General features: G+C 54.2%; 1 protein-coding gene across 3 annotated transcripts; it reads right to left on the bottom strand.

Annotated features, from left to right (window-relative positions):
* Positions 1-3: 3 nt before the first annotated feature.
* On the bottom strand, positions 4-11,152 carry PKMYT1 (protein kinase, membrane associated tyrosine/threonine 1). Of its 3 annotated transcripts, none has more exons than XM_086376165.1 (9): positions 11,007-11,152; positions 10,232-10,624; positions 3,897-4,396; positions 2,542-3,035; positions 1,785-1,891; positions 1,482-1,654; positions 1,241-1,398; positions 356-454; positions 4-277 (listed from the first exon to the last, which is right to left on the bottom strand). In XM_086376165.1, exons 3-9 carry the CDS (start codon positions 4,245-4,247, stop codon positions 166-168), a joined length of 1,494 nt encoding a protein of 497 aa, XP_086232291.1. In that variant the 5' UTR covers positions 4,248-4,396; positions 10,232-10,624; positions 11,007-11,152; the 3' UTR covers positions 4-165. The 3 variants fall into 3 exon arrangements, with proteins under 3 accessions (XP_086232291.1, XP_086232290.1, XP_086232289.1); XM_086376164.1 differs by having other exon boundaries at positions 10,516-10,624; XM_086376163.1 differs by lacking the exon at positions 10,232-10,624.
* Positions 11,153-11,598: the final 446 nt, after the last annotated feature.

The following is an 11,598-nucleotide window of genomic DNA, read 5'->3' as shown; positions in this document are numbered from 1 at the left end:
GTGTTGCCACACAAGCAAGCTTGGGTGCGCCCCAAGATTCAAATACCTTTTATTAGACACAGCCAGGGAGAAGGGACCACTGGAGTCCACACAGGGACCCCAGCCTCCAGGATGATGGAAGGGAGGGGCTAAGAGGTTAAAAGCACTGAGCCTGGGCCAGTGGGCTTAGCTTGGGCCCAGGGAGTCCTCAAACAGGCTGAGGAGGTTCCGAGGTTCAAAGGCGGGGAAGGTGCCCCGAGGGGGCTCTGAGTCAATGTCACTCAGGTCCAGAGCATCCCTGAGGGCAGGAAGAACAGAGAAGTGACTCAGGGCCAAGAGCTGCCCCCTCCCACCCCAGGACCCTGGGCCAGCTCACCTTGGCGTGTGCCTGCTCCGAGGGGCAGGGGAGCCACTGCAGGGGGTGGAGGTGCTGCTGGCAGCCCTGGCCAGAACGGCCTCTGGAGACAGCGAGGGCCTGGATTGGGGTGTAGGGGGTGGGCAAGACCAGCAGGCTGTGGAGGGGAGGGTAACGGAGCAGCAACGCCCACCTGTCCCTGGGCGGATCTGCCTGAAGCAGGCGGGGCTGGTGCCGGACAATGGGTGTGCGGTGGAGTTGAAAGAAGGGCTTTGACAGCTTCCAAAGTCCACCTGACTGCACACAAAGGCCACCTCTGTCCCTTAGAGCACTGAGGCTCTGACTGAGCTGACTGAAATGACCTTGTGGTAAATGAAGCTCATCTGGCACTCCGTCTGCTGTAATGTGCTCCCGGGGGTGAATGGCGTGAACCCTCCAGAGAGCTGCCTGCCCCGAGCATGTGCTTTCCTTTGCAGTAGTTTCTTAATTACGGCCTGTCACTTGGCCACCAGGCACCTGGGACTAAGGAATTACTCCTCCCAGGGAAGGGGCTCGCCAGGCTCTGGGGGTTTTGTTCCCCAGAGGAAAGATGACGCCTTGTCTTCGGGTGGCGGGGGTGGGGGCTGCACCGCCCGCCTCTCGGCAGTGCAGTGGGCCCTGTACAGCCCCCCAGTGTGGCAGCACCCTCGGTGGGAGGCTGCCAGTTCTCTGCTCAGTACAGACCCTGCTCTGTGCACCAAGTTTAGAAAGAACTGCATTCAAACTAGGCCAGGCCACACCCCCACCAGCCTTGGTTTCCTTCCCGGGGCTTGAAGGCGGCCAGGTCTGTGGGTGCGTTCCCAGTTCACCACGCTGACGCCTGCCCCCCTCCCTGCCCTCAGCGGCCACTCCCGAGTCCTCACCCACCCTATGCTGTCGTCATCCCAGGTGCTGGAGAGGCTGCGGTCCAGGAGGAGGCCACAGGGCGGCGACCCAGGTGGGGTGGCCGGCGGACCCGGGGGCTGCAGCCAGCTGGCGGGGTGCGCCAGCCCGTGCCAGAGCCAGCAGAGCAGGGAGAGCAGGGCCTGCAGGGACAGGGGCTCAGGGGAGGCCGGGCAGGCCCTGGGCAGGGAGCAGAGCCAGGCGGCCCATCACCCTCCCCCCTTACCTGCCACAGGGCCCAGCCTCGACTGAGAGCCTCGGCGGCCATGAACCACAGGACGCTCCAGGGCCGTGGCTGCCTGAGCACGGGCAGGGCCAGCAGGGCCTCGGCGGTGGCCCGCAGCTTGGGGTCAGGCTCCAGCATCGTGACGAGGACAGAACGCAGCTCAGAGGACAGCCCTGTCCCCGGGCAGGGCCACGTCAGGGGCAGGGCCTTGCACCTCCCAGCCCCTTGCCACCAGCCACCCCGACCCCCAGAGCCTGTCCTCCCCGTGGCAGACAGCCCCCCGGCCCTTGCCCCCCAACTCACCAGCCGTGAACTCAGGGGGCAGATAGCCCTGACGCAGCCGCTGCCAGCCCTCCCCACCGCGGGGCAGCTCCATGTTGCATGCCACCTCCAGGATGGTGAGGCCCAGGCTGGGGGACGGGGACAGAAGCGGGGCGGGGAGGGCCGTGAGATACAGAACCCAGCAACTCGGGTTGACCCCACGGAGAGGGCTGCTGGCCTCCACCGTGAGCCAGGGCCCTGGGGGAGGAGGGGCTGATGACAGGGACCACTTCGTGCAGCGTGGACATCCGGGCCAGCACGGCTCACACACCACCGTGGTGAGTCCTCCCAGCAGCCCCCGCCCCCACGGGACTGGCACTCTGGTTGCTAACAGTGACTTAACAGTGAGGCTCTCCTCGCCCTGTTGAGGTGACCAGGTGCTACTGTCAGGCAGGGGAGGGGTGACTGGCTTGGACCTTGGAACCCAGCACCTGGTCCAGGCCCAGCTTTACCGCCTGCTAACTGTGGACTTGGGGAAAGTCTCTCCACCTGCTGTCTGTTCCCCTGTAAATGGAGTAATACGGTCCCTCCCAGGGACCAGTGAATCACGCAAGGTGGCTCCTGAGGTTTCTCTACTTAGACAGCCTAACTCTCCAGGCCCTCTCGATTGGAAGGCGGGACCTCCATCCCCCTGAGGCAGGGTCTCCTGGCCTGAAACCAAGTCTTCCTGACTCTGGGCTGGGCTGGTGTCCCTCTGCTGACCACGCCCCACCCACCAGGAAGCCCCCCCAGCCCTCACCTGAACACGTCTGCTGCTGTCCCGTAAGAGCCCTGGAGCAGCTCGGGGGCCATGTAGCGGGGGTCTCCTTCCTGGGCCTCGCTAGTTCCCGACACGCCCAGCTCGACCAGCAGCCCGAAGTCGCCCAGCTTGCAGCGGCCCCGGGGTCCCAGGAAGATGTTGGCAGGCTTGACGTCCAGGTGGACCAGGCCCTGGCCGTGCAGGTGGGCCAGGGCCAGCAGAGTATCCCGCAGGTAGCCCCAGACCTGGGTTTCGGGCAGGCTGGCGCCCCAGGCCTCGCAGTGCTGCTGCAGGCTGGGCCCACACAGCTCCGTCTGTAGGTACAGGATGCCGCCCTCCTCCCAGGCTTGCTCCAGCCGCACACAGCGCGGGTGCTGCCCCACCTTCTCATGGCCACCCACCTCGGCCAGCTTGCGGGTCCGGTCCTTGGGGCCCCGGAACGGCGACATGGAGCGCTTCACTGCATAGAGCCGGCCGTCTTCCTTGGAGCGCACCTGGAAGGGAGGGGGCACAGGCACTTGGGACCACCCCGAAGTTCAGTTAAGATCTCAGTGTGCAGGAGGTGTCACGTGGCAGCCACTTTAGAGGACCCCCTGTGTGTGCAAGAGCAAAGCTGGACAAACCACACCACGTGCCAGTTTGCTGGAGACCCAGCGATGGAAGAGACAGGGCAGACCTCTAAGTACTGGTCCGGGAGGATGTGTTAGATGAAGAAGCTGCCTAGAGAATAGCAAGGCAGTGTGGTCTGCATGCAGCCTATGAAATGGTTTCGTCTTTATGTGGTCAACTCCAGAGAAAAGTCTAGAAGCAAGACTCCCACCTGACAATCATCTGTTTCCTCCAGAAAGGAGAGCTGACCTAGGGGTTCCTGTTTGTACTTTTTAACAAAATTGTCTTCGTGTAGTACTTGTGTAAGGAAAACTACATTTTAAAGTAAATATACATGATTGGAAAATATATTTTAAGGAACAAAAGGTGGCATGGAGGAGTTGCCTGAATGCTTGCGGCTGGAGGGAGATGGGGGCGGTGGTTCTGGCTCAGGGGCCAGGTGGAGCTGCCAAGACCCCCAGATGGCTGGCTCTGGGCAGGAGGAGATGGCAGGCAGGAGCCACCGCAAGGCATGCCAGGCTCTGGACAAGGGGAGAGTGTGTACTGAGGGGCCTCAGAGGGGCCTGTGTAGGGGGGTATGAGAAAGCAGCCAAGTCCAGCACTGAGGGGAGCCTGCCAGCCTGTGAGGGGGGCCGTCAGGGGAGGGTGGGGAGCAGGCTGCCTGGACACCCTCCCACCCTGGCTGGGGTAGGGTAGCCGCGGCAGGGGGGACCCCAGACAGACCCACAGAGCTGTCACCAACTCACCTTGAAGACCTCCCCATAAGAGCCGTGGCCCAGGCGGCCGAGCCTGTGGAAACTCTGCTGGAAGAAGGACTCCGGTCGCCTTGGGTCATACCCGGGGCTCTGCAGGGGCTCAGAGGCCTGGTCCCGGAACGACACCCGCCGGGCGTGGGGCTGATGCCAGCCTGGGGTCCGAGGAGGGAAGAGGCGGCTGATGGGGATGCTGCCCTTGGCAGGGGGCCGGGGTGGGAGGCTCCGGCTGAGCCCTCTGGGCCTCTTGAGGGAGAAGCCAGGTTCTGCATGGCGGAAGTAGGCTGGGACTGGGACGGGAGTGCCACCCAGGGGTGGCGGGGTGCCCTCGGCGGGCATGAGCATGTCCAGCACAGGCGCCCCGGGAGGCAGAGTATGGTGAGTCACTCAAATGGCGCTTGGTCCTGTGGCCCCAAAGAGGCTGCAGAAGACAGCCGCATCGACACCACACACACACTCCGCTTTAGGCATGGAGGCCGCGGCACCTCGAGCACCTGCAGGAAAAGGTATACAAATGAATGCCCTGTCACTGGTCCCCGAGGGTAGAAAAACACAAACTGAAAACCACAGCGTCCTGTCCTGGAGGCTCCCACAGCCCGACAGAGGTTAACCAAGGCAGGTTCTGAAGCCAGACCACCTGTGTGCACAGCCCTGCCTGGGTAGCCTTAAAATATCCAAGCTTTGGGAATTCCCTGGCAGTCCTGTGGTTGGGACTTGGCACTTTCACTGCCCTGGCCCAGGGTCCAATCCCTGGTCAGGGAACTAACATCTCCCACGCCACATGTGCTGTGCTGTGCTTAGTCGCTCAGTTGTGTTCGACCCCTTGCGATCGCATGGACTGTAGCCCGCCAGGCTCCTGGGGCATGGCCAAAAACATTAAAAAAAAAAAAAATTAAAACTTACAAAAAAAAGGTCCAACCTCTTCCGAGACTGTAAGGTAAAAATATTAACACAGGCCCATTACCCCTTATCTCCGATTCCAAAGGAAAAAAGAAAGTCTGAATTACAAATGTCTTTCTTGTTTCCTTTTTTGTGGTTGAGCTGCTAAAACTCAGTTAGTGGGGTTTCTTTCCAGCTCCATGTGGCAGAGGCTAAGCTTCCACTGAGTGTAGCAGAGAAACTGGGGCTCCCTTCTTTCACCAGCCACTCATGGGGCAGAAGCTCTAACTGAGCTGCAGGAAGCTGCAATACAGGAGCCCAGCAGTTCAAGTCCCAGCTCATTCCTCAGGAGAAGATCCCACACTGGCAAAGGCCAGCCAAGAAGCCTGGGGACTACTGCCTCACTCTCAGGCAGCAGTGATATTCAGAGACAGGCTCCACTGTCCATGCCCCCAGTTCAGAGATTCTGCCCAGGGGACAGGCAGGTCAGGAAACAGAGAGCTCCAAAGCTCTCTCTGCAAAAAACTGACCTGACTAGTAACAGAGTATGAGAAGTTCAAGCCTAAAGGTACTCTTAAAATCAATGGAGGCTTTGCTAATAAGCAATTAGCAGGAAGCTGGTACTTCCGTTAGTGCTATTGGCTGAACCACAGGCCAGCTAGTGTACCAGATAGAACTATTGGAAAGATATAGCTAAGATGAGGCTTCCTGGGGTCAGAACAAACTTAAGTCTGGAACTCCAAAGATACCCCTTTAAAGTCCAAATTTGATTTGATCAGTCTATGGAGCAATTGATGCTCCAGGGCATTGTCAAAAACAATAGAGCAATCAGCCAGCAACTGGTGGGGCCTGACAGCTGGGTATGATCAGGGAAGAGACAAACAGAGCACCCCTAAAACCACTAGTGTCCCAGGGTGACTGTGCACAGGCCCAAGGCCAGGGCCTCTGAGGAGCAAAGTCAAAGGCTTCACATTGCAGAGGAAAGAGACATCACTGTTGTGGTCTGGCTGGTCACTAAACGAACAAGCAAATAATCCCAAGCCCCCAGATGCAGAGTGAGGAACCAATCTAAAATGTCCAGTTTTCAACAACAAATTACAAAGTATATAAAGACATAGGAGAGTGTGACCCATACACAGGAAAAAAACACAGCAGAATCTGCCTGTGAGAAAGACCAGATGTCTTTAACAGACAGACTTCACAGTTGTTCAGTTGTGTCCGACCCCCTGGACTGCGGCACACCAGGCCTCCCTGTCCTTCACCATCTCCCGGAGCCTGCTCAAACTGATGTCCATTGAGTCGGTGATGCCATCCAACCATCTCATCCTCTGTCATCCCCTTCTCCTCCTGCCTTCAATCTTTTGCAGCATCAGGGTCTTCTCTAATGAGTTAGCTCTTCGCATCAGGTGGCCAAAGTATTGGAATTTCACCTTTAGCATCAGTCTTCCAATGACTATTCAGTGTTGATTTCCTTTAGGATTGACTAGTTTCATCTCCTTGTAGTCCAAGGGACTCTTAAGAGTCTTCTCCAACACCACAGTTCATAAGCATCAATTCTTTGGCACTCAGCTTTATGGTCCAACTCTCACATCCATATATGACTACTGTAAAAAGCGTAACTTTGACTATATGGACCTTTGTTGGCAAAGTAACGTCTCTGCTTTTTAATACGCTGTCTAGGTTGGTCATAGCTTTTCTTCTAAGGAGCGTCTTTTAATTTCATGGCTGCAGTCACCATCTGCAGAGATTTTGGCGCCCCAAAAAATAAACTCTGACACTGTTTCCCCATCTATTTCCCATGAAGTGATGGGACCAGGTGCCATGATCTTCGTTTTCTGAATGTTGAGTTTTAAGCCAGCTTTTTCACTCTCCTCTTTCTCATCAAGACACTCTTTAGTTCCTCTTCACTTTTTGCCATAAGGGTAGTGTCATCTGCATATCTGAGGTTATTGATATTTCTCCCAGCAATCTTGATTCCAGTTTGTGCTTCATCAAGCCCAGCATTTCATATGATGTACTCTGCATATAAGTTAAATAAGCAGGGTGACAATATACAGCCTTGAGGTATTCCTTTCCAATTATGAACCAGTCCATTATTCCATGTTGGATTCTAACTGTTGCTTCTTGACCTCCATACAGGTTCCTCAGAAGTCAGGTGATGTGGTCTGGTATTCCCATCTCTTTAAGAATTTTCCAGTTTGTTGTTATCCATGCTTTAGAATAAGCAATGAAGCAAGCCACTATAAATGATGTGCAGAGAACTAAAGGAAGCCATACTTCAAGCAAACACGATGACAACATCTCAACTAAGTAGAGGATATCAATAATAAGATAGAAATTATAAAAGAAGCAAATGCAGAGTTGGAAAAGTACAATGTAACTGAAATGAAAAAAAAATCACCTAAGGGGTTTGAAAGTAGATTTGAACTGGCAGAAGAAATAATTAGTGAATTTGAAGATAGATTGATAGGAATTATGCAATCTGAAGACCAGATGAAGAAAAGGGAAACAAGCTGCAGAGAAATATAGGATAGCATTAAGTGAAGAAAAGTTATGACAAACCTAGACAGCATATTAAAAAGCAGAGATATCACTTTGCCAACAAAAGTCCATATAGTCAAAGCTATGGTTTTTCCAGTAGTCATGTACGGATGTGAGAGTTGGACCATAAAGAAGGCTAAGCGCCAAAGAACTGATGCTTTCAAACTGTGGTACTGGAGAAGACTCTTGAGTCCCTTGGACTACAGGGAGATCAAACCAGTCAATCCTAAAGGAAATCAACATTGAATATTCATTGGAAGGACTAATGCTGAAGCTGAAGCTCCAATACTTTGGCCACCTGTTGCAAAGAACCTACTTAATGGAAAATACACCAATGCTGGTAAAGATCGAGGGCAGGAGGAGAAGGGAGCGGCAGAGGATGAGATGGTTGGATGGCATCACCAACTCAATGGACATCAATTTAAGCAAACTCCAGGAGATAGTGAAGAACATGGAAGCCTGATGTGCTGCAGTTCATGGGGTCTCAAAGAGTCAGACACAACTTGGTGACTGAACAACAAAGTGAACCAACATATGCATGATGGGTACACCAGAGAAGAGAAGAAGCTAGAAAAATATGGATTACAACTTCCCAAATGTGATTGTAAAAATAACCAAGAAGCTCAATGAACTTCAAGTAGGATAAATGGAGATACACACACACTGAATCAAAAGTGCCAAAAACCAAACATGAGGGGAAAATCTTGGGAGTAGCAAGAGGAAAATGACTCATTACTGAAAAAGGCCACCCTGCCTTGACGTAAGGATGAACATGAAGATCAGTCGAATAGAAATGAGAGTTCAGAAATAAACCCTCACACTTAAGGAGTCGATTGATTTTCACAAGAGTGCCAAAAGAATTCAGTAGGAAAGAAATAGTTTTTTCAATAAATGGTGCTGGAACAATTGGGTGTCTACATGCAATACGCATTTAGAAGAAAAATCCGACCCAGCTTATTCTTCCTTCTAAGTATAAACATTCGTATAGAAATACTAATGTATTTGATTATGAGATGATGTCCCAGATGCATGAATGGGTAGTGTTACATATGTTGGTTGGTTGATTGGTTTAGTTGCTAAGTTGTGTCCGACTCTTGAGACCCCATGGACTGTAACCCGCCAGGCTCCTCTGTCCATGGGATTCTCCAGGCAAGAATACTGGAGTGGGTTGCTATTTCCTTCTCCAGGGAATCTTCCCGACCCAGGGATTGAACCTGGGTCTCCTGCATTACAGGTAGATTTTTTACCAACTGAGCTATGATGTCTTACATGCACCCTATTAGCTTTCTAAAACTGGAGACATTATAGAATTTAGACATTTAGTCCAGGACACACACCTGGACTCAGGGGCTTGTGGACCTGTAATGCTGGCTTCATGGAAGGCTTAGTCTAGCATCTGGTATGCAGATCCCTCAGTTCAGTTCAGTTCAGTTTAGTCGCTCAGTTGTGCCCGACTCTTTGCAACCCCATGAATCGCAGTACGCCAGGCCTCCCTGTCCATCACCAACTCCCGGAGTTCAGTCCCAGACTCACGTCCATCGAGTTAGTGATGCCATCCAGCCATCTCATCCTCTGTCGTCCCCTTCTCCTCCTGCCCCTAATCCCTCCCAGCATCAGAGTCTTTTCCAATGAGTCAACTCTTTGCATGAGGTGGCCAAAGTACTGGAGTTTCAGCTTTAGCATCATTCCTTCCAAAGAAATCCCAGGGCTGATCTCCTTCAGAATGGACTGGTTGGATCTCCTTGCAGTCCAAGGGACTCTCAAGAGTCTTCTCCAACACCACAGTTCAAAAGCATCAATTCTTCAGCGCTCAGCCTTCTTCACAGTCCAACTCTCACATCCATACGTGACCACAGGAAAAACCATAGCCTTGACTAAACGGACCTTTGTTGGCAAAGTAATGTCTCTGCTTTTGAATATGCTATCTAAGTTGGTCATCACTTTCCTTCCAAGGAGTAAGCGTCTTTTAATTTCATGGCTGCAGTCACCATCTGCAGTGATTTTGTAGCCCAAAAAAATAAAGTCAGCCACTGTTTCCCCATCTATTTCCCATGAAGTGATGGGACCGGATGCCATGATCTTCGTTTTCTGAATGTTGAGCTTTAAGCCAACTTTTTCACTCTCCTCTTTCACTTTCATCAAGAGGCTTTTTATTTTTAGTTCCTCCTCACTTTCTGCCATAAGGGTGGTGTCATCTGCATATCTGAGGTTATTGATATTTCTCCTGGCAATCTTGATTCCAGCTTGTGCTTCTTCCAGCCCAGCGTTTCTCATGATGTACTCTGCATAGAAGTTAAATAAGCAGGGTGACAATATACAGCCTTGACGTACTCCTTTTCCTATTTGGAACCAGTCTGTTGTTCCACGTCCAGTTCTAACTGTTGCTTCCTGACCTGCATACAGGTTTCTCAAGAGGCAGGTCAGGTGGTCTGGTATTCCCATCTCTTTCAGAATTTTCCACAGTTTATTGTGATCCACACAGTCAAAGGCTTTGGCATAGTCAAGAAAGCAGAAATAAATGTTTTTTTCTGGAACTCTCTTGCTTTTTTCATGATCCAGCGGATGTTGGCAAACAGATCCCTCAGTATCTGTTATATAATGCTCTGAGTAGTAATTGAAAGAATACACAAAAGACAGTGGTCCCATGGGTATAAATGACTTTTCTGTTGGAGTAGAGAGGGCTATTGTGTGGCTATAATGTTATAATTGAAAGAAAAGAGGGGGGGGGGGGGAAGAAGAGTCTAATCTTGAGAGGAGCCACAGTGTATCAAAAGGAGTCCATACTCAGCACAGGGGGGTGAGTCAGTAACTGAAACTGGAAGGAGCGGTCATCTGAGGGTGTCCTCCAATGCCTGAGTAAGTGAGGGGTGAGGGGAGGGACCCCACGAGGGCTTGCATGGAGAACTCACCCTGCAGTCTGTGGGGACGCTCCCTCTGCCTCTATCCATCTCAGGAATCCTATCCCAGAGTTTCTCAAAGTGAGGGACCAGGGTGTCAGGACCCCGTAGGGTGCTCGTTCAAAGTACGGCCTCCAGGCCTTAAACCAATTCTCACACCATCCCACAGTACTTAAACGTTCTAGCATGGCCAAACAGCTTTGGGGGTGGGGGAGGTAGGAGAAGTTGGGGCTCCCGGTGAATCCAGGGCGGCCCGAAGCAGAGGCCAGGCCGGGATGACCTTTCAGGGGCCTCACCCTCTCAGTGGGTAGGATGCCATCTGCTGACCACCGTCTACCGCACTAGACTGTGAGTTCCTCCAGGGCAGGGCCGAAGCTGATTCACCTCCGTGGGCGTGGGGAAACCCTGGCGAACAGAGTGGAGTAGACCTGCTGTCATGGGGGAGGAGCTTTTCTTGGGGAGGGCAAGTAAAGGAGGAGCAGTCGCCGGGGTAAGGGGCTCCCAGCAAGGGGGATAGGGAGGCCCGGCGAAGGAGGCAGGAGCCTCTAGAGGGGAAGTGGGCGGAGCCGGCCGCGCAGAGGGGGCCCAAGGAGGGCTGAGCAGTGGGGTTGGGCTGGCCCAGGGAGGGCTGGGCTGACGGAGGGGTGAGGAGGGAGGCGGGAAGGGGTTGGGGGTGAGGCAGATCCAAGGAAGGCCAGTCAGGGGGACTAAGAGTTGTTCGGGAGGCGGCAGAAGGGAGGAGAGGGCGGTCCCTTCCGGGAACCCTCAGGGCCGAGTGTGGGCTCACCTGAGGCGGGTGGGCGGGGCGCAGCTCAGCAAAGTCCCAGATTCCGGGTCAGCGGAAGGCGCGGGAGACCTCGGGGCGGTCAGGCGGGCCGCGGTCTTCGGCCCACCGCTCCCCACACCCGGGCGGGGGGACTCTCGAGGGGGAACGGCCCGTGAACGCGCGCGGACCCAGCTCGCGCCAAAAATTCCAAACCGGCCTCGAGGCCCCGCCCAGGAACGCCTCTTACCCCTACCGCCTCCCCGATGCGGCCTATCAGAGGCGCCCAGCCTGCTGGGGCTCCGCCCCAACGTCCCTGCGTGCGCGTCGTCGACGCCGTGCCGCCAGCCCAGCGCTCTTATTGCGCAGGCGCTAAGTCTCCTTAGCCGGGGCGGAGGAGGGTGGCTACGCGGTGCGGCTAGGAGGCTGAGGCGCCACGCGGGGTCTGAGGCAGCTGTTGGGTCCCTCCTGCCTGGCTCCCGGGTCGCCAACTGACCTCCAGACCTCCGTGCCGGCACCTACGGCCCTCGCTGGGCTGGCTTAGTTTTTGCATCTATAAAGGGAACGGTCACTGTGTTTTTTGCCCCTGAGGTGTAGCCCCAAGAGGCGGTCTCTT

The sequence above is a fragment of the Bos grunniens genome, chromosome 25 (assembly GCF_055505025.1).
Source record: "Bos grunniens cultivar Pamir isolate PY7600 chromosome 25, Bosgru_T2T1.0, whole genome shotgun sequence".
Lineage (NCBI taxonomy): Eukaryota > Metazoa > Chordata > Mammalia > Artiodactyla > Bovidae > Bos > Bos grunniens.
Note: the sequence above shows the minus strand (reverse complement) of the source record. Positions and strands in the feature narration are given on the sequence as shown.

Bases quoted from the DNA above. Each gene is read 5' to 3' on its own strand.
- PKMYT1 (XM_086376165.1), bottom strand. From the start codon at position 4,247: ATGCTCATGCCCGCCGAGGGCACCCCGCCACCCCTGGGTGGCACTCCC. The intron at 455-1,240 runs GTGGGTGAGGAC...ACCCCAATCCAG, and splicing joins TGGGATGACGACAGCATAGG to GCCCTCGCTGTCTCCAGAGG. The intron at 278-355 runs GTGAGCTGGCCC...TCCTGCCCTCAG, and splicing joins CGGAGCAGGCACACGCCAAG to GGATGCTCTGGACCTGAGTG.